The 23,717-nt window shown below is 34.1% G+C and overlaps 1 protein-coding gene across 10 annotated transcripts in view; it reads left to right on the forward strand.

The window, feature by feature from the left end:
- ARHGEF7 (Rho guanine nucleotide exchange factor 7) overlaps window positions 1–23,717 on the forward strand; it is a 381,786-nt gene that overhangs the window by 303,686 nt on the left and 54,383 nt on the right. For all 10 annotated transcript variants that reach the window (XM_056807964.1, XM_056807962.1, XM_007501282.2 and 7 more), the window contains 4 exons: window positions 17,706–17,844; window positions 19,571–19,630; window positions 20,173–20,319; window positions 23,431–23,517. In XM_056807964.1, the coding sequence (XP_056663942.1) occupies window positions 17,706–17,844; window positions 19,571–19,630; window positions 20,173–20,319; window positions 23,431–23,517 (433 nt within the window). The remainder of the gene's footprint in view (window positions 1–17,705; window positions 17,845–19,570; window positions 19,631–20,172; window positions 20,320–23,430; window positions 23,518–23,717) is intronic.

Genomic DNA, 23,717 nt, shown 5'->3' on the forward strand with positions numbered 1-23,717 from the left:
TGAATTTCCCATCTCCTGTTTTCTTCCTAAAGGCTAACACAATGACAACTCAGTAGGTGCTTAAAAACACGTTTTGGAATTAATTGAATTCATTTCCATAAATATCTTGGATATTCTTATGGCTATTCTCTTATAATATTTGGTTGTATTGCAAGTCTTTGAATGCCACTAAGTCATTCAAAGCAGAATTATTATAAGGCCTCTAAAAGACTGACTTGCATTTCATAGAAAGTTTCAACCTAGAGAAGTTGACAGCAGCATCCTTTATCCAAAATAAAAGATCTTATTTCTGGTTTTGAGACTTTTGTTTGATATTGTATGAATCATAATAACACTTCAAAAACTAATTCCAGGTAAGTATTAATATTTTTTTGGTTCAAATAAGCAGATTTAACATTATTGCTTTGAGATTTATACTATATTGACCTTTGTCAGTTTGACATTTTTGTGACTTCAGTCATTTTTATGACATTAAGCTATAAATTTCTTATATTGACAGCTGTGCAATACACACACATACACACACAGATAATATTTATATATCCTTTGCTCAGTAAAGTCAGTTCTGATGTTGTCATTTCATAGTTATTTGACATTTAATATAATTTTTTTTGAGTTATTGACTGATATAAATGATAAAGTGCTGACATCAGAGCCAAAAAGGCTGCATTCAAGTCCATTTTCTGACATATTCCAACTGGTTTTAGTGTTGGGCAAGGCCCTTACTCCCTTAGTACTCCAGACAACTCTCTAAGGCTGCAAATTGAAGAGAAGGTACCAATCTGCAGTGGTGGAGGGAGTGCCTTATGTGAGCTTCCTTTGTTCAGAAAACCAGAGGTCCATTTTCTTTCCTTCTCCTTGTTCATTCTCTTATAAATATTTCAAATAACATGTATTCTGTTACAATGTAGTCATTCTGTAATCATTGCTAGAGAGGAAATAGTTGTCCCCTATGCACTTTCACAGGATCATGGCTATAGAGCGAGCAGTATGTGACCTCATAAGGTATCCATTCCAAATATTCTATTCTACAAAGAAGGAAACTGAGAACCCTAGAAATTCAATAACTTGCTCAAGACCACACAGGCAATAAACATCAGAAGGGAAAACTTAGTCACAATATCTCAGACCCTAGAGAGCAAGTGCTTTTCCACTGTATTATTTTGTCTCCCCTGGGGAGGTATGAGAGTTTAAATGATCAAGGATTGACTAATTTTTGTTTCATTAATGAACAACCTTTTCAAACTTACTCTTTGAGATTATTTTTTAAAAGGCCTAGAAATGGTTGTGGTTCTGAAGGAAATTTTAGGTTAATTGTTTTTAACTAGCAGTCCAGAGGGATTTCATTTTAATTAAGAGAGGAAATCTTTTTTTCTGGATTGTTTTACTTTTTTTCCTAACAATACATCACATCTTCTTTTGTCTTGATTCCAGCATTTTTGATAGATCTAAACAAATTCCTTTCATGTCAAATAAGCTTTTGGAGGAAAATTATATACTCTCCCCCTTTGGCTTTCAAAATCATGTGCATATGGCTAACTCAGCTGAGTGCTTTAATGCTATATGATTATTGGAGCAGCTACGGTAGCACAATGAAAGAGTGTCAGGCCTGGAGTTGGGAAGTCCTGAGTTCAAATTTTGCCACAGATACTGCCTACCTGTATGACCCTGGGCAAGTCACTTAATCCCAGTTACCCAGCTCTTACTATTCTTCTGCCTTTGTATCGATTCTAAGACAGATGGTACATTTTTAAGAGTGTGTGTGTGTGTGTGTGTATGCTTATTAAATTAAGTAGAAGTGAAATTTAAAGGAAGTAACAACTCCTGCTTAGTTGTATTTGTATTTTTATTTAAGTTACTTTATATTATTTGCTGGTTGCTATGTATATTCTCTGTTGACCATCTAAATGTTTCTTGTAAGAATGAACCTATAGAAAATGCAACAAGTGTTCGTAGAATTTATTGAGTTAAATATTTGTATAAGTAGTTGTCTAAATAGTTACTATATTGGCCTTCTTCCTATACCTCTAGGTAGGATTTTTAAAAATTTGAAAAAAAATCATTTTTGCTCCAAGTAATTGTTATTTGCTTAATGGCAAAAGATAGTTATTTGGCAAGCCATTTCCAAAAATTTTTCTCAAGTTTTTACATTGCATTTGTCATGAAGAGGCATGCCTGTGAAATGATGCTGTTTTTTTTTTAAATATAAGAAATGTAATGCCTAAGAAATACTGATAATATGTATTCCTCTGTTTGTAGAAGTGAGATAGAGGTATCATAAAGAAATCAAAACTATCAATGAGAACATGAGAAAGTGTTCTAAATCTCTTAGAATTAAAGAAATGCAAAAACTGAGGTACCACTTCACATCTAGCAGATTGGCTAAAATGACAGCAAAGGAAAATAATATATGTTGCAGGGGATGTGGCAAAATTGGGACATTAATGCACTGCTGGGTGGAGTTGTGAGTTGATCTCACCATTCTGGATGGCAATTTGGAACTATGCCCAAAGGGCTTTAAAAGACTACCTTATTATCCAGCCATAGCACTGCTGGGTTTGTACCCCGAAGAGATAATAAGAAAAAAGACTTAAACAAAAATATTTATGGCTGTTCTCTTTGTGGTGACAAAAAACTGGAAAATGAGGGGATGCCCTTCAATTGGGGAATGGCTGAACAAATTGTGGTGTCTGTTGGTGATGGAATACTGTTGTGCTAAAAGGAATAATAAAGTGGAGGAGTTCCATGGAGACTGGAACAACCTCCAGGAAATGATGCAGAGTGAAAGGAGAACCAGGAGAACATTGTACACAGAGACTGATACACTGTGGTACAATCGATTGTAATAGACTTCTCACCAATGTAATTATCTAGGACTATTCTGAGGGACTTATGAGAAAAAATGCTATTTACTTCCAGAGGAAGAAATGTGGAAACAGAAACACAGAAGAAAAACAACTGCTTGATCACATGGGTTGATGGGGACATGACTGGGGATGTAGACCCCAAGGGATAACCTTAATGCAAATATTCATAATATGGAAATAGGTTTGATCAATGTGACACATGTAAAACCCAGTGGAATTCCTTGTTAGCTATGGGAGGAGGTTGGAAGGAGAGAGAAAGAACATGAATTATGTAACTGTGGAAAAATATTCTAAATTAGTTCATTAAATAAAAATTTTCAAATTAAAAAAAGAAGATAGAGGTATTCTTTAACATCTTTGAACTTAAGAAACACCTTTAGTCATATAATTGGAGGAGTAAACTAATAAGAGACAGTAAAGCAGTTTCAGGGCAGCTGAATCCATTTGTGACAAAAGGAAGCAAGTAAGTTTATTCTTTATATTTAAGATTATTTGTAATTATTTGTAAAGTTTCACAGGCAAAAATAAACACTAGACTATTTTATCTTTCCTTTTAGAATTATTGAACTTTTTAGAAATTTCGTTTAAAGAAACTTGTTAACATTCTCCAAATATATTTTCAATACAAGTCATATAGGATCAGGAAATAAGAGGCTCTACACATACTGCCTGTTTCCTCAAAACTTTGAAGGGAAAATGGTAATTTATCCTATTTCAGCCACTCAGATAGTTCTTCATGATGGTCAGCCAGTGTTTTATTTTTCATGAAGATACACTGAGGTAAGCAGAAACATATAGAGGAGACAGGCTCTACCTTTATGAAATTGGCATGCTTATTCTTCTAAAAGATTTCTTAATCTTTTTAATAATTTTTATTTTCAGTTCAGTTATGGCTTCAGAATTGGTTCCTTATTCAAGTAATCACTAAAATGGAGAAAGAATCAATGCTTTAGAAAGTCAACGTAAAAGCTACATATTGATCTTTCTGGCAAAAATTCCTTATTGAAATCTGAGGATAAACTCAAGCCTTTTAAAGCAAGAACATTGTTTGATAACTGTTGGTTGAATTGAGTTGCTTTAATGTCTCTACAGTATTTTGCTACAATTCGTATCAGAAGGTCTGAGTGAATTACTGGAGTTTTATAATAAAAGAAGTATCATATTTTACTTTAAAAAATTAATTTGATGTCCCTGAAGCTTTGAGTTGACTGCCTAGGAACAGCATAATGAATTTTGAGCTAAGAATCAGGAGTTTATAAGTGTGAGTCCTTGCTCTGCTACTTAATAACTATATGACACTGGTTAAATCACTAACTCCCAAATTCTCAGTAACCTCATTTTGAAAAAAATAAGCCTTTTCACAAGGTTGTTTTGTTTTGTTTTGTTTTGTTAAACCCTTACCTTCTGTCTTCGAATCAATACTGTGTATTGGTTCTAGGCAGAAGAATGGTAAAAGCTAGGCAATGGGGGTTAAGTGACTTGCCCAGGGTCACCCAGCTAGGAAGTGTTTGAGGCCATATTTGAACCTAGGACCTCCTCTCTATAGGCCTGACTCTCAATCCATTGAGTCACCCAGCTGCCCCCTCACAAGGTTGTTTTGAAGATCACATGAGATAGAGTACTTTATGCTATAACTTGTGGCTCAGTTTCCTGATCTGTAAAATGAAGATAATTATAGTAACTATCTCACAGAGTTGTTGTAAGGGTCAAATAAGATTTATATATATATATATATATATATATATATATATATATATATATATATATATATACACATACACAAAATGAGTGTTAAATAGAAAAGTAGTATACAAATATTAGATATTGGTATTTTAAGTATTATACAAATTATGTAAATGGATATAATTTCATTAGTTAAGAGAATCCACATAATGAAAAACACCCATGTTCAAGATTTTCCTTAATCATCAGGAGCAGGAAGTTAATTTATCTTCTTATACTTTGCTTGTCTTTTTCAATAAGATCTACAGCTGGAAGAGACCTCAGGCAGAGGTCAAGTCCAGTCCCCCCATTTTATCAATTAGGAAACAGACCAAGAGATTTAAGTTACTTAGTGTCATGAATGTAGTAAGTTGCAGAGCTGCATTCAGATTTAGGTCTTGTGAGTTCAGAATTATCACTCTTTGTACTGTTAATGGGTATATATTTTGAGGTAGTAAAAGCAAACAAAACAAAAAAATTTTTTTTGAGACACTGTCGAATTAGGTCAAATAAACTCAGTGTTGATAAAACATGAATTCATGGGTAGAGATTAATGGAGGAAGAAAAAACAAATTCATAGTTACTCTAACAGATATTACAATTGACTTTAAACTTTTTAACTTCTTCAACTATTTTAGTAATTTGTGCCTATGTTTTAAAGATCTATTCATGTTACACGTCATTTTTAAATCTGTTCTAACAAGATGTAGCTAGTTTTTAGTAACTGTGTAGATTAACACTAAGCCTTCTTTTTTATGTATTAATTATGCAGTGCTATTGTCTCTAAAGTCAAATAAAAATCACCATACCAGTGTATTTCCTATCCTTCTTCCCTTCATTAGGTTTCTTTTGTAATCTACCTGTTTTCTGAGGCATAATAACCTGAAAAGTCATCCAAAAGGCAATTTTTGTACTCTTGGTGTTCTAAAATTGTGAATCAATATATATTTAGTAAGTTAATTCAGTATTTGATTCAATTTGAATGGAATTCAGTAGTTGAATATTGTTTAACAAGTGTTCTGACTGGGACTTCCTGTCAGAAAATTAAAATTTTAGTTCTTTTATGTCTTCCACCCTCCTCATCCCCGAACCCCAATGGAATCAGAAAACTTGTATTAAATTCTATCTCTGAGCCTTATTACCTATGTGACATAAGGCAAGTCATTTAACACTCTTGACCTAATTTTCCTCATATTCAAAATGAGAGGCTAGGACTAGATGGTTTTTGAGGTCTCTGTCAACTATAGAGATATGATCTTTATGGATTTTTCCACTAGTTAATATCAACCAGTCTCATATCAATTAATCATATAAATCACAAAATATTTATTGAATGTTTACTATGTGCCAAGCACCATTTATTGATTGGAAGGCTCCAGCAAGTTGTTTTCCTATCTCTTCTTATATCTAAGTATTGGCAGATTGAAGATTCTGAAAATGAATTGAGACCTGCAGAACTACATAAACATATAAAAACTTTATAATTCATTGAAAATCTAAAATATTGTTCTCATTTATAATTTGATATAAAGAATGCATCCATTCACACAAAACTTACTTTTTTATATAGCAATTCATGGTTACAATGCATTTTTATGTATGTTATTCCCTTGTAACTTCATAACAACTTTGTGAAGTAGATAAACGGTGAAAAAATAGAATCAGAGAGTTGTGACTTGCCTAAGTCTACACAGCAAATTTCAGAACAGAATTGTGGATACTTTTGTGTGTGCGTGTAGTCTAATAAAAAATACAAATTGTATAAAATTTCCCTCTAAGAGCACCGCACTGCTTCTGTCAATTAAAAAAGCTTCAACAAAACCATAATCAAAAGCACTTTTTAAGAACCTTCAATGACTTAGACAGCCTGAGGAATAAAGACAAAAGTAAACCTCTGTCATGAAGGTTACTGTCAACTTGATGGGAGGGTTTATAAGTATTTTATATATGAACTGCCTGCCTTTTTGTTTAACACAAGCATCTGGCTCAGTGTTCTGGCATTGATTGGACTTGAATATAGGGTTTGGATCCTTACTTTGAAAAAGCTACAAGTTCTGTATATGTTCTGCAGCATCAGCTCTCTAAGACTAAGTGCCAAACTGGTTTCTAATCTGCATTGGTAGAGAGAGTTTTTGCTCATTAGGCTTTCCTGTGCTGCTGAAATCACAGATCTAGAGCATAAAATAGTAACAGCAACAATTGTTATTCCTTTGTTGCTTTTTGACAACACATTTCTTCACCATAATATTGTAATGAGAAGCTGAGAGGGGCAGCTAGGTGGCTCAGTGAATAGAGTACACACTTGGAATTGGGAGATCCTGGGTTCAAATTTGGTCTCAAATATTTCCTAGCTGTATGATCCTGGGCAAGTCACTAAATCCTGTTTGCCTAGCCCTTACAGCTCTTCTATCTTAGAGTTGTTACTAAAACAGAAAGTAAAGGTTAAAAAGAAAAAGAGAAACTGAGACTCAGAGCATATGTGATGTGACTGATCTTAGAGCTAGTCAAGATACAATAGCAGAGCGGATAGAATACAGAACTTGGAGTTAAAGAAAGACCTCTGTTCAAATTCTGCTTCAGGCTCTCACTAACTTTGTGACCCTGAGTAAATACTTGACATCTCTCACTCTCAATTTCTTTATGTGTAAAATGGGAATAATATCTACCTCATAGGATTATTGTGAAGATTGATTGAAATAATGTACATAAAAGCATAATATACACAATGTGTGTATCTTTGCATTATAAATATAGAATTATACATGTGTATAGTCATTTATATATACATACATATATACATACATACATACATCAATAATATATGTAGATATATTGTGGAGTGAAGAGAGTTGTGATGGAAAAAGTTAACATAGTTTTCAGAATAGGGAGAAATCTTTCCTGAAATTAAAATCTTTGGGAACCACTAACATTTTGGGAAACTCTTTAAGGCTTTATAGGGAATGCATTTTAAGTGTATGCTGTGTTTATCTCCTGTACAATTACCTTAATAGCTATTTTGATAAATCTGTGAAACTTAAACATAACATTTACTCAGAATAACTAGAGCATGGAACACAGATAATTTTCTGAGTCAGGAAGCTCTTTTGTACCTCCTCCACTTGGTATATCCCAGAGCCTTAAAATGTGCAGACTGATGTCATTCTTTGAGAAACAGTCCTAAAGTAAGGAGCTGTAGAATCTCAGTCCTAAAGAGTCCAGAGCCCTAATAAGGCAGAAAAGTCATTAAGTAAGCCAAGTACTCCCCTCAGATTTGTCGAGATGCGTTGCCTATGTGCCCTCCTCAGACCTGTAAGCAACGAGAGCTCCCATTCTGTCTACTACAAACCAAGTCCAGCTTCAGAAGTGTAAGTCATATTTGTCTTTTGGAAGTGGTAGGGTATTTACTGTTGCTTCTTAAAATGTATTTGATTATTAGCTTATGGACTGACTGGTCTTATATTTTATATATAAAAACTGTTCTTTTTTTTTTTTTTAAACTGGGAAACCACTGTGAAACACATAGCTATCTAGTGAGGAATCATCAGTGTAATTCAGAAATATTGGGATGGGGACTTTACTTTTGATAGTATAGGAGGCAATAATTGGGTTAGAGGGAATCCCAAGAAAATAAGACTTATTTGAATTCTCAAGGTCATTTTGGGTTGGATATTTTAAGAATTTTTCTAGTTCAAGCTATCTTAACATTTTCTTACTATTTTATAGAAACATTAATTCTATAGACTTCTTAACTAAAATATATTTGCCCCAAATTCCATTTCTGTTGATCACATCTTCTGGGAGATATTTTCGTGCCAAACTGTGTTGAATAAATTGCAGCTGTAATAATTTGTGCCATAAAATAATTTAAATACTTCCCCTAGCATTTTGTTACTTTTCTCTTAGTTAAATGATGATCTTCTTTGTGTGCTCCCTTTGTTTCTTTTCTGTGGTTTGCAGTGTCATTTCAGTAAATACAGAGGAGATAGACTGTACAGTACTTTCTAGTGCCAGTAGAAATTAAATGAACTAAAAAGAGCCATTGTCTTTTCAGAAAAGCTATGAGCCCCATGTATTGTGTTTTTTTTTTTTAAATTCAGCATAGAAGTAAATAAATAAAACTAACGCAATGACCTGCAATGGATTTTAGAACTCCCATTGTCCTGCTCAATAGCCATGGATTCTAGCATTATATAAGATCTTATTCCTCCTCATCTAGACATTCACTGTTGAAGAGATAGTTTTGTTTTCAGACAGGACTTTCCCTGAATTTCAGTGCTGTCTCAACCAGATATAGAATTAACTAAGGATAGCTTATTTAGAGCACAGACATGAAATTGCAGGTGTATCCTACTCTGTGGATTCAAAAGCTTCCTAAATATATCCTTCACAGTTAAATTAGGCTGAAGATATTTCATGTACTACATAAAAAACATGCCCTAAAATATTCATTTAAAATTTTTTTGTATTTATTTTTAACTTTCTTTTATTTTTTCCCTTTTAAAACTATTAATTTTTTCAGTTACATGTAGAAATAATTTTTGACAATTGTTTTTTGACATTTTAGGATTCAGATTTTCTCTCTCCCTTTTCCCACTCCCCTAGGTGGTGAATAGTCTGATATAAGATATACCAGTGCTTTCATGCAATACACATTTCCAAATTGCTCATGTTGTGACAGAAGACATTTATCATACATACAATAAAAACACATGAAGGAAATAAAGTGAAGATGACATATTTTGATATGCACTTAGACTTCAACAGTTCCTTCTTTGGCTATGCATAGTTTTTCATCATGAATCCCTTGTGGATATCTTGGGAACTTGCTTTGCTAATAATGGTTTAGTCTTTCACAGTTGATCATCATATAATATTTCTGTCATTGTATACATTATTTTCCTGGTTTTGTTTACTTGACTTTGCATCAGTTCAGCTAAGCCTTAACAGGTTTTCTAAACTCTTCCAATTAATTATTTCTTGAGACACAATAGTATTTCATTACAGCTTGTTTATCCATTGTTTATCCATTTCCCTACTGATGGACAACTCGGTTTCCAATTCTTTGTCATTACACAAAGAGTTACTAAAAATATTTTGGTATAGGTAAGCCCTTTCCCCTTATCTCTTATCTCTTTTGGATATAGACCCAGTAGTAGTATTGTTTGGTCAAAGGATATGTATAATTTTATGACCCTTTTGCCATGGTTCATATTATTCTCCAGAATGATTGTATCAATTCAAAGTTCTACCAAAAGAGTGTTTTAGTGTTTCAATTTTCCCACATCACATGCAGCATTTATAAATGGAGGGGGAGTCATGTTAGCTGATCTGATACAGATAAGATATTGTTTTAATTTGAGTTTCTCTAAGTGGTTTGCAGAACTTTTTCATATAACTATAGATAGTTTAAATTTCTCCCTTTGAGAACTTCCTGTTTATACTCCTAGAGTGTTTTTCAATTGGTGAATGCTTTGTATTCTTATAAGTTTGACTTAGTAAATATTTGAGAGATGAGGTCTTTGTCAGAGAAACGTCCTATAAAAATCCCTCCCATTTTCTCCCTTTTAATATTTGTTGCATTGTTTTGTTTATACAAAATCTTTTTTAATTTGATGTAATCAAAATTATCCATTTCATTTTTTACTGTTCTCTATGTTCTTATTTGGTCATGAAATCTCTTCCTTTAAAGTCTGACAGGTAAACTTTTACATGTTAGCCTAATTTGTTTGTGGTGTCACCCTTTATTTCTAGATCAAAATCCATTTTGACTCTATTCCGGTATATGGTATTAGATATTGGTCTGTGCCTAGTTTCTGTTATGCTATTTTCCAGTTTCCCCAGTGTTTTTTTTTTCCATCACATAATGAGTTCTTGCCCTAAAAGTTTAGATTTTTAAGTTTACCAAACACTAAGCTGCTATGGACATTAACTACGGTGTATTTGATTATGCCACCTATTTCATCGATCCACTACCCTATTTCTTGACTACTATCAGGTTATTTTGATGATTACTGCCTTATAGTATATTTTGAAACTGATGTGGTTAGGCGTCTTTCCTTCATATTTTCCCCCTTTATTCCCTTGATATTCTTGCCCTTTTGTTCTTCCAGATGAATTTTATTATTTTTCTAGCTCTATGAGATATTTTTGGACAGTTTCATTGTTATGTCACTGAATAGTTAAATTAATTTAGGTAGGATTGTCATTTTATTATATTGACTTGGCCTATCCATAAGCAATTAATTTTTTCCAGTTAATTAGATCTGACTTTATATCTGTGAAGTATTTTATACTTGTGTTCAGACATTAATATATTCTTGATACCCTAGTGGGTGCTTCTTTTTTAATTTGAATTACAGAAGTTTTCAAAAGCATAGAACAGTGATGGGAAACCTTTTAGAGGTGGAATGTCAAGCCCTATCTTCACCCCATCTCCCAGTTTGAATGCTGTGCCGATTCCCTCTCCCCAAGCTCGAGTGCCAAGTTCCCTCCAGACCCAGTGCCACACATTCCCCATACCCAGTGCCACCACCACCCCTCCCCAAGACAGGGGAGAGAGGAATCACTCCTATTGGCGTGCTGGGCAGTGGGGTGGGTGATGAGAGTCATGTGTGAAGATAGGGAGGAGAGAAATCCCAGCAGTCTGCTCCACTCCAGCTCTGCTGCCTGTAAGCCACCCACCTTATCCCCATGTGCTTCCATTGGCTTCTAGGCAGAGTGTGTGAGGGTTGTGAAAAAATGTGATCACGTGTGGTGGAGAGGGGGAAGGGAGCAGTTCCGCCTGAGTCCCTTTTACTTTCTAGGAAGGAACTCTGTGGGATAGGGGGAGGCCATGTGTCCACAGAGAGTGCTCTGTGTGCCATATTCGGCACCTGTGCCAGAGGTTCACCATCACTGGCATAGAATGGTGCTGTTGGCTTCTCAAGACGATTCCTCTAATTTGTACATTAATTACCATTGGTAATGGAAGATATCACTCAATACTTAATGTTTAAACTGTTTGTAGTTTTTGGAAGAAGTATTAAATGAGAGGATGTGATAATTGCATTATTAAAAAAGTTTGTATAGAAAAGAATACTGATTTTGTTTGATTAAACACTGAGTAAGATTGTTATAGAGGAGTAGTAATGAAATTAATAATTTGTGTGTTTATTCTGTTCACTCCAGTTTTGCTGTACTCATAGACCTTGAGACAAAAGAAGAGAGACTGCAATATCAGAGGGAAAATAGGGACAATAGAATGATGGCATTCTCTCTTATTTGATAACCTAGGCAGATACTTCTGTTATTATTGCTTTATGATAAGAAATTTGTACTGTAAAATGGGAGAGTCATCTATGGTGATTAAACCTGGTGATGAAAACTTAAGATAGGACCAAGTGATTTTGTTTTTCAACTTGAATGATGGATTACTAGTTCTTATACTCCATAGGTCTTATAGAAGAAAAGAATACCACACATGATTTGGTAATTAATATTTTAAATTTTTTTGGTGAAACAGTTTGTGATGGACTGATTTTGATTCGCCTGAAGAATAATATTTTAACCTGTGCAGTAAAGCCTCTAATTCAGTTTTTGGCTCTCAATATTCGTAGATTTTAACAGTTCCAAAAAATCAAGTTTTCCAATTTAAATTTTTTTGTGTGGTATAATTAGTTTAAAAATGAAATGTTATAAAGATTAAAGGCTGTACTAAATTCTTCTAAAGTTTTATCATGAACCACAATTAATTCTGGGATCTTGAATGCAGTGCTAATTCAGCATAAGATCTGGTCAATTCTACCAAGCTGAAAATGATTTTGATTATGGGCTCAATGATAGATTTTGTCTCTGTTGTCAGAGGATCTCCTGGGTTTGGAAAGAACTCTTTCCATATTAGCTATACCATATGAATTTTATGGCTCTTGAAGAACATTTACTAAGCATGCTAAATTGTAGAGATGAGGTTTGCTGTTGCTTGACAAAGTGAGGGGGAGGAGCCAAGTTCTTTAAACACTGAATTTTGATATTGATGAATCAGAGACAAATAATAAACTCTGTGCTAGGCAAAAATTAAAAACTAAAATGAAAATTCTAAAAACATCTATTCTTCGAGTAGGAAGGTATATTAGAGGCTATTTAGTCCAAAATTTTTATTTTATAAATAAGGAGACTGAGATACAGAGAGGTGAGTGGCTTGTTCATTGAAATACAGCCAAGGTCTGCCTGGGGTTTTCGGTTTTTGTTTTTTTGAAAATTGTATTTAGTCAATTTAGAACATTATTCCTTGGTTACAAGAATCATATTCTTTCCCTCCCTCCCGTTCCCCGAACCCTTCTTGCAGCCGACACGTAAAAATTAAATTATTATCTAGTAATAAAAATATTATATTTTAAGAGGTTTATTAAAGATTATTAGAAATCAAGGAATAAAGAAGATATAAATTAAAAAACCATGTGCCCATGGCTGATTAGCCCATTTAAATCCCCGCCCTTAGCTTACCACTATACTTTCTATATCATGCAATGGAAGAGAGAGAGGGAGGCGTTATTGCCAGTTAAATTCCAATTGTGATCTCACCAACTTGGGGACTCAGGTGAGATTATAGGGAATTCTAGGAAATACCAAGGACTTCTGAGGATTGAAGTCTAGGGTTCAAAATCTCCATTTTTACAACACACAATTCCACTGGGTATTACATGTGTCCTTGATCAGAATCTATTTCCATGTTGTTCATGTTTGCACTAGGGTGATCATTTAGAGTCAGCATCCGCAATCATATCCCCCTCGACCCATGTAATCAAGCAATTGTTTTTCTTCAGTGTTTCTACTCCCACAGATTTTCCTCTGAATGTGGATAGTAATCTTTCTTATAGATCCCTCCAAGTTGTTCAGGATCACTGCATTGCCACTACTGGAGAAGTCCATTACATTCCATTGTACCACAGTGTATCAGTCTCTGTGTATAATGTTCTCCTGGTTCTGCTCCTCTCGCTCTGCATCACTTCCTGGAGGTAGTTCCAATTCCCATGGAATTCCTCCAGTTCATTATTCCTTTGAGAACAATAATATTCCATCACCAACAGACACCACAATTTGTTCAGCCATTCCCCAATTGAAGGGCATCCCCTCATTTTCCAATTTTTGGCCACCACAAAGAGCACAGCTATGAATATTCTTGTACAAGTCTTTTTACTTATTATCTCTTTGGGGTACAAACCCAGCAGTGCTATGGTTCGATCAAAAGGCAGACAGTCTTTTAGCGCCCTTTGGGCATAGTTACAAATTGCCCTCCAGAATGGTTGGATCAATTCACAACTCCACCAGCAATGCATTAATGTCCCTACTTTGCCACATTGCCTCCAGCATTCATTACTTTCCATTGCTGTTATGTTAGCCAATCTGCTAGGTGTGAGGTGATACCTCAGAGTTATTTTGATTCACATCTCTCATTGTAAGAGATTTAGAACACTTTTTCATGTGCTTTGACTAAAATTTTTTCTTTGACTGAAAATTGCCTATTCATGTCCCTTGCTGATTTATCAATTGGGGAATGGCTTGATTTTTTTGTACAATTGGTTTAGCTTTATAAATCTAAGTAATTAGACCTTTGTCAGAGGTTTTTGTTTTGAAAATCTCACCCCCCCCAAATTTGTTGCTTCCCTTCTAATTTTGGTTGCATTGGTTTTGTTTGCACAAAACCTTTTTAATTTAATGTAATCAAAATTATTTATTTTACATTTTGTAATTTTTTTCTAACTCTTGCTTGGTCTAAAAATCTTTCCCTTCCCAAATGTCTGGCATGTATAATATTCTGTGTTCACCTAATTTACTTATAGTTTCCTTCTTTATATTCAAGTCAGTCACCCATTCTGAGTTTATCTTGGTGTAGGGTGTGAGATGTTTATCCAAACCTAATCTCTCCCACACTGTCTTCCAATTTTCCCAGCAGTTTTTATCAAATAGTGGATTTTTGTTCCCAAAGCTGGGATCTTTGGGTTTATCATAGACTGTCTTGCTGAGGTCACTTACCTCAAGTCTATTCCACTGATCCTCTTTTCTGTCTCTTAGCCAGTATCAAATTGTTTTGATGACCACTGCTTTATAGTATAGTTTGAGATCTGGTACTGCTAGGCCACCTTCCTTCACATTTTTCCCCCTGATTTTCCTGGATATTCTTGATCTTTCGTTCTTCCAAATGAACTTTGTTATGTTTTTTTTTTTCTAATAAAGTAAAAAAAAAATATAGTCAGATGGGTATGGCACTAAATAAGTAAATTAATTTGGGTAGGACTGTCATTTTTATTATGTTAGCTTGTCCTACTCATGAGCAATTGATGTTTTTTTCAGTTCTTTATAGATCTAGTTTTAATTGTGTGTAGAGTGTTTTGTAGTTATGTTCCTATAATTCCTGTGTTTGTCTCAGCAGATAGATTTCCAAGTATTTTATATTGTTTAGGGTGATTTTAAATGGAATTTCTTTTTCTAATTCTTGCTGCTGAGATGTGTGGGAAATATATAGAAATGCTGATGACTTATGTGGGTTTTTTTTGTATCCTGCAACTTTTCTAAAGTTGTTGATTATTTCGACTAGCTCTTTAATTGATTCTCTAGGACTCTTTAAGAAGACCATCATATCATCTGCAAAGAGAGATAGCTTGGTCTCCTCATTGCCAATTTTAATACCTTCAAGGAAGGGTTTTCAAAGGTCTGACCTTTTGCTGCCTCTATGCTGCCATCTCGATTCTGCCTCTATTAAAATTCTGGGGTCTTGGCTTTAGGGCTCCTGGTTAAGTACTTTTTTCTGCAAGAATGCTAAACTATGCTGTCTACTTTTTCTTGTATTCTCACTTTCACTTCTGAGAAGAAGGGATAATTTATTTAAAGTCAGCAAGTAAACTCCCAGGAGCTAAGATGGTGAGTGTGTTCTACCATTTACCAATGATCACTGCATCTATGGCAGTTGGCTGATCCAGGTCCTGAGTAAGGTGATCAGAACCCTCACCAACTTGCCCTTATGGCCACTGCCAGATGAGAAAACGTTAAAACAGAAAGTGAATGTACTTTGGCAGATACACACTCAAAGTGTGCTTGTCATTTTAAAAAAAAAAAAAGCTTTTCTTAGAGGCACAGGATTCTTGAAACTCATAGTTTATAGTCCTTATCTCACTCATCTCAATAGGATACTAAGTGAATTATGGGGAATTATCATAGTAGTTAATAATTGCTTATATGTGTTTGACCATTCTGAGTTTTAAAGAATTGAATTAAAAATATGCTTTTAGATAAAATCTGTAACTGTTTTTGCAGCTCCTACCTGTGTATAGGTTTGTGCTGTAGAGATGACCTTTGGGAAAGACAGGATTATTTATAGACCATCTTTCACTGGCATTGATATTTCTTTTTCTCCATTTACACAGACATGCTTTAGTTTAGCCCTTGTCACCACTCCCCTACACTATTACAGTGAACTCTTAATCCCTTGCTTCATTCTCTCCCCTCTCCCATTCCTTCATTCATATAGATGCCAAATGAATATTTCTGAAGTACACTTCTGACTACCTCCTTGTTTAAAACGTCTCAGTAACTTATTATTGCCTATAGGAGAAAGTGCAAGTTTGTTTAGTGTTTAAAATTCTTTACAATCTGGTTCTGATCTATCTCTTTAAAATAATTTCACAGTATTCCTCTTTGTTTTCTTTTGTATCTAAACTGCTCCAGTTGCTGTCCCCACTTTCTGGTATTTCATCTTTTTTCCTTATTACATCCTGCTTTTCATTTCAGGAATGCTTGCCTTCATTTTCACCTTTCATTCATTTTGCAATCACTTTCTCTATTCAAATGACCTTTTTTTTTTTACTGTTCTGTTTTAGTGTTTTTTTTCCTTAGCTGTTGAATTATTTTGTATTTCCTTGTTAAAAAAAAACAAACCCAACAACAACTTTATCTTCTGTCTTAGAACCCATATGAGGGTTAGGCAATGGGGGTCAAGTGGCTTGCCCACGGTAACATAGCTAGGAAATGTTTGAGGTAGATTTGAATCTAGGACCTCCCAACTCCAAGTTTGTTATTGAGCTGCCTAGTTGCCTCCAGCCTTTACTTTAGAAATATTTTTTTAAATTTACTTATAAGTCAAAAGCATGGTATTTCCCCCAATAGAATATGAGCTCCTTAAGGGCAGGAATAATTTTCATTTTCAGCTTCATCTTCCCTAGCTATCAGCACAGTGCCTTGCCTATCACTTGATGAATTACTTTGAACCCAGGAGTTGGCTGGAAGAGAACTGCACTGCAATCTTGATTTCACTACTTCCTCTTCTGAGGTGGAATTAAGAATAAGGTGGAATAATTATCTAGTGTTTGAGGAATTTCATTATATCATGATTTTGCCAATGAGATGATCCCATTGGAACACTAGCAGATGGAAGCATATGTGCGTGTACGCATGAAGAGCTGGCATTGCTTTATTAGATTACAATTATATTTTGAAGCACCTTTCAATAAGAAATGTGCTGACTTTGGTCATCTGGTTCATGACATTCAAGTTTTATCTGATTATGGAATGTACAAGTTAACTTCTATAGAAGTACTTATTTTTTTAACCTAAAAACAAAACCCCTTAGAATTGATACTATCTATTCCAAAGTAGAAGAGTGGTAAAGGTTAGGTAATTGGGCTTAAGTGACTTGCTCAGGGTCACACAGCTAATTGTCTCATTTCCAGGTATTATGCTCTATTCTCTGGGCCACCTAGTTTCCCCAAAATATTTATTTCTTAGGAAAGGGCCCGAGAAATTATTTAGGCTAACCTGCTGAGGAAATTTTAGGCCCTAAAAAGTTGCCCAGAATCAGAGTCAGTCTGTAGCAAATATAGAACTAGAGCTTAAGTTTCTGTGTTCCAGCCCAGTGCTCTTTCACTACACTTACATTTAGGGGAAAGAATAACGTGAATTTCTTTTGTTCTTTTTCAGATTTTTAGCACTGATAAAATCTATTGTCATTCTCTACCTTTGTTCTTTATTAATCACAGATGTAATTAAGGATGAATAAATGGTCTAGTCTTAGCAGTTATGGTAACTTTGCTTTGTTCTTTACCCCTAACTAGAAATTTCTTTTCTCTTAATGCTTTCTTTGCTCAGTGAGGATTTGGGAGAGTTTATGGAGATGAAAGGAGCCAACAGTCCTGGGATTCTTGTGTTGACTACAGGCCTCAGCAAACCTTTTATGCGCCTGGATAAATATCCTACTTTACTCAAAGAACTTGAAAGGCATATGGAGGTATGCACGCTCCCCACCCCCACCCCTCCCCCTATTAATTTCTTTTTACTTGTTATATGTAGGCCTACTACCTTATCTATGTCTTTGGGGATGAATTAGTGTAACAAATCGAAGGTGCCATGTGAGTCAGGGAAGGATGAGACAGAAAGATTAGGTGATCTGTGGGCCTTGCTTTCAAGGAACTTGCGGAACACGCATTACAACCAAGACTTGCTTCGTGTTTCAAAACCAACTGAAAGTTTCTTTAGGATTCAGAATGGTTTTTAAAGAAAAATTCTATTTTACTTTTGGTATTTTGAGACATTCAACATTTCCCACCTGATAGAATCAGACGCAGAAAAGTTTTTATAGTCTGGTCTAACTCATATCTTCTATATATATGAATTTGCCACTTTGTAACTTGTGCTCATTGATTAAAGTTCATCCCTATGAATACAAGCAAAAATAAATCCAAACCCTGTCCCACACAATAACTTTTTTTTTTAACCCTCGCCTTCCATCTTAGAGTCAATACTGTGTATTGACTCCAAGGCAGAAGAGTGGTAAGGGCTAGGCAAGGGAGGGAGGGGGGGAGGGTCACACAACTAGAAAGTTCTGAGTCCAGACTTGAACCCAGGACCTACCATCTCTAGGCCTGGCTCTCAATCCACTGAGCTACCTAATATCTAATACCTAAAGACGGTTTTTGTGTGACTCCTAAGTCTTTTCCTGTCCAGGCTAAACATCTCCTTTTAACTTTAGCTGATCTTCAATGGGCATGAGCTCTCGGGCTGTGCTGGTTGCCCTCCTCTCCAGGCTTATCAATGTCCTTTATATAATATGGTACCCAGAATGAAATACAGATTCCAGATGTGGTCTGACCAGTACAGTACAAAGTATAGTAGGGCATTTGTTTCCCTATTCCCAGACAATATGCCTTCCTTAATGTGGCTTAATATGACATTAACTTCTCTGCTCTCATACCACACTATTGACATTTTTAACTTGCAGCCCATTATAACTCCTAGATCTTTTCCAGATGAACTTCCCTTTTACCACATTCCTTGCAGTAAAAAGACTATTGATCCTGCCATCAGAGAATCTGGATTCAAACCTTTACTATTTAATACCTCGGGGCTCAGTCTCTTCATCCATGAAAGCAGAAGGTTGGAAAGAATGACCTGAAAGCCCCCCTATATATCTTTGACCATCTTAAAAACAAAACAATCCTCAAATCCCCTCCAAAGCTTTTAACATTTTGAGATTCTAACCACTTTTGCCTTTTTGTGATACCATCACATCTAAAGTTGGAAGCTACTTTTTATTTTAGGAATATAGATGTTGGCCATAAATGTGGAATTAATTTTTAAAAGAACTTATGTTGTTAGTCAGTAGAAGTAAAAAGGACATTAAAAAAAGAGTTCCATACAATAAGTTAATTATTGTTCTTATAATTATTGGCAAGTTATTGGAGGCTTAACAGGAAGGAGCAAAAATGTAATATTTCACATTTATACTTCAAATTTGTGTTTAGGTTTTTCCTTCATCCATTGGAGGCAGATGAGAGACCTGATGTCCCTTGGTCTGTTTTTCTTCCTGGACAGAAAAAATGACCTTTATTATAGTATTGAGATAAAGGGGAAAACAACATTTTTTCTAAATTCTGGCACTTCTTTAGAAATAGTTTATTTTTAAGAAGTGTTTTCTGTTATTAAGATTAACAATAATATTATTTTATTACACTAAGGATTATCATCCAGATCGACAAGATATTCAAAAGTCTATGACAGCCTTCAAAAATCTTTCTGTAAGTAAATGAAAAGATTTATAATCTGAATGCCTCTTATTTACATGGGATAAATATTTAATGAGCTAATTATAGGAAATGTTAGAATTATTCAGTGAGTAAGCTGCCTGTAGGTGAAAATTTGATGTTTTTGATAAGCTATCTATCAGACAGGTATTTAAAATGTAATATTTTTATCTCCCATTGTAGCAAGTCTTTGTGAACAGTGGCCAAAATGTTTATCCCTTAGTAGCTATTATCACAGAGCAAACAATATGTTGATGTCCCATGGGAACTTGACCTTTATACTGTGCTCAGCATTAGGGGCATATACATATAATGTGTAAACCCATGTGCAAACCTATAGGCACACAAAGTGCAATGTATTATGATGCTTGTACATAATATGCACACATATTTCACTCTAATATATTGATATTACATACATGTATACATACCCATAACATGCCTTAGGCTTATTTGGCAGTGGACATCTGCTCCAGAGTAGTAACCCTGCCTCTCATTATTTCTTTATCAATAAGTGTATTTTTCTTTTCATCTAGGCACAATGTCAAGAAGTTCGGAAAAGGAAAGAACTTGAACTCCAGATTCTGACAGAAGCAATTCGCTGCTGGGAGGGAGATGACATTAAAACCTTGGGCAATGTCATATACATGTCTCAGGTCATGATTCAGTGTGCAGGAAATGAAGTAAGGCTGTTTAAAGGATTCCCATAGTATTATTACTATTGAGTCTTTTGAAAAATAAATTGTGAAAACAACAACAGTTCCCCCCAAAAAAGACTACCTGGGTGAAAAGTTTCTAAACTTTATATAATTATGTTATTTTCTTGCTCATTCAAAAATGAAAAAGTGTCACAGTATTCTTGTACTCTGTTAAATAGCATCTGCATTTCATATTAAAAAAGAATTGTGTTTCTTAATGCTTGATAATCATCATGAATGTTGATCAGTATTCAAGTAGCAGTTAACTTTATTAGATGCTTATGTATGTGAGATTTTATGCTTTAAAATGCTAGTTAAAGAAAAGTAGTCATTAACAATCCATAGATCTCCAGTCTTTCACTTGTACTTGATGCTTTATCAGAGAATTACGAGATAGGATATATTAAAAACTTAGGTATAAAAAATATCCTGGATGTTATCTTTGAGGAGAGTTCACTTCATATTCACTAAATAAATCCAACTCAATTTATTAGTGACAAATTCCTAGTCAGAGGGAGTGATGTCATCAGATCAAATGCTCTCTACCCTATAGTCTCACCAGGACAGCTGGCGTTGTAATTATTCAAAGATCATTAAAGTATGATGCCAGGAAACCCTTTAGAGCTACCATATTTTATTTTTTTAAGTTATCTTAAATTAATGTTTGAGTTAACTTAAATATTTAATTTGTAATTAGGACTACATACTTGGGAAAGACTTTAACAGTAGTTAAGGTCCCATTATGATTACTTTGTCTCAAAATACAAAGTAATTCATTACAGCTGTTTGAAAGATATTCTAGGAACCAGTCCATGGACATGAGAGAGATTCCTATTTTATGATGCCTCTGTTTATACTGCTTTTTGAGAGATTACTATACAGAGATTAGAACTAAGCAATCATAGGGGGGAAATTGTTCTAAACTACAATAACAATTATGATAATAAACATCTATAGAAAATTTTTTACTTTTGCAAGTACTAGATGCAAATTGCTTAGTTAAAGCTTCATTATAACTAACGTAACATAACATAACATGAACTAGGTATGAAACTCAGAAAGGTTCAATGACTTGGCTAGGTTCAAACAACTATTAAAGATCAAAGGCAGGATTTGAATTCTAATTTTTCTCAAGTTTAGGTCACTATTCACCAAAGCATACTACTTCTCCAAAGATACCTGTTGTCAAGATTATCCCTTTAGGTTTCTAGAACATTTTTGACAATGGGATATGTGTATATATTTATAAGCATAACTGTTTTTATTCCAACACAATATAAAGAATGCTTGGCTTAGAAATGAGCCAGTTGAGAGCTAGGTCCTGGGTTCAAATTTGGACCCCAGATACTGCCTACCTAGTTATTTCATATTTTGGCCAAGAAAGTATTATCTCAATTTTGGATGATAGCACAGTTTTCAATTGTGCCTTCAATTATGCACTTATAGATTATCCTTAGTAATTCTGTAAGTTCTTGAAACTTTCAAAGAGACTTAAAGTAAAAATGATGGAGCTTTTCCTGCTTATCTTTTGCTGATATTACTTTCCAATTTCTCTTCTTCCTTTCATTCATGCAGCTCCTGAACAAAGCTTTAAAAAAAAAAAGCATATGTTCTTCCTCTGCAAAGCAGATAAACAGAGATAGAAACCCCATAGACTCTAGAAATGGGAATGTGGAAAAGAGCTAACCAATAATGTTAGGGACAAAGAGGACAGTTAAAACATAGACCAATACTTTTTGGTTATCTTGAAAGGTGATACTGTCTGGAAATTATTTAAATGTGGTCCCACAGAAATCTTTTGCAATGCACAGAAATGCATTTGAAAGACTTTAACTTTATCTGTTCTTTTAGCTAATTTGGAACAATGTGCTTTTAATGTATTAGTTGACATTTACAGTAGATATACACAATTGCTTTGACATGTATTTGATATAATTATGAACTGGCTAAGTTTGTGATATCCTTGCCCAGTGATAATTTAGTCCAGTTGTATAAATGCACAGTGGAAACCACATGCTTCACTAGTTAATTAATCTAGTTGTTCTATACTATTGAAGTGTGTACTATTTGTTGATAAAGTAAAACAGTCAAAACATTTATTTTAATAATAAATTAATGACCCACTTTCAAAATTAAATATCTTAGGGTAATAATCTTTTTTGTACATGTTAACATTTGGAGGATTACAAAAATTAAATTGTTATTTGTGCAATATATTTTTCTTTTCATTAATAAACTAGAATAGATGTCAATTACCAGTGGACAATGACATTTTAATGCCTTGATAATTGATGGTGCAAACTGTTTTATGCTAAGCTACAACCTTCCTTTCTTGTTAAAGCTTTTGTATAAAAGAATTCATACTTTTTTCTGTTTAGTGCCTAGAGGAAACAGAAGTTTCAAATATCTTATGTCACTGTCTTGGTGTTCCATTTGAATTTATCTTTCATCATAGGCTTTGACTTCTGTAAAACTTGTAGCAAAAATGTTAAAAGTAACATAGGACATTTTCATGCCCTTCAAAAAACTAGTTCAACTTAATTTAAGCACATGAAAATAGAAATATATAGTTTTAAGATAATATGGTCCTTTTAAATTTACATTTAAAGTGTAGTAGGACATTTTGTTCTAACCATCTGGCCTTTTATGAATCATTCCAACTTTTGAACCTACCAGGGAGGTAGGTCTTGTAATCTCAATCAAGAAGACAGAACTTAAGTTTCTTAGGATTGATATGATTATGCTAAATCTAAAGTTGAAGACAATGAAAGAATATTCTTTTAAGATACCATATCAGATACCATACCATATACATATAAACTAAATATAATTAAATCATGTACATTACATTTTTATACTGCCTGTATTATTAAGAAATTTAAATATGTATTCCTTGTCAAATAAAATAAACTGCTCTTTTAATCAAGTGAAAAATACAATTAAGAAACTACTATCTTAATTTTGGAAGTTAGTGATTACATTTTGGTGAAAAATATAGTATATGATTCTTGATGATTTCTTGAGTGAGATTAAATGTGTTACAATTTGCACCATATATGCATGTATATTTTGTAATTGTTTGTGTTTGTTTTTAAGGAAAAGAATGAAAGATATCTTCTACTCTTCCCTAATATTCTACTAATGTTATCTGCCAGCCCTAGGATGAGTGGTTTTATCTATCAGGTAAAGCAGATATTTTATTTTATACATACAATATTTGACATTTGTTTTCTCAGATTTGTAGTTCAAATTCTCTCTTCTTCCTCCTCTCCCTCACACCATCCTGAGATGGTAAGCAGTTAGGCATAGGTTTTCCATGTGTTATTATACAATATATATTTCTATATTCATCATGTTATCTAAATAGGCACATATCACTAAAA

The sequence above is a fragment of the Monodelphis domestica genome, chromosome 8, assembly GCF_027887165.1.
Source record: "Monodelphis domestica isolate mMonDom1 chromosome 8, mMonDom1.pri, whole genome shotgun sequence".
NCBI classification, from domain to species: Eukaryota; Metazoa; Chordata; class Mammalia; order Didelphimorphia; family Didelphidae; genus Monodelphis; species Monodelphis domestica.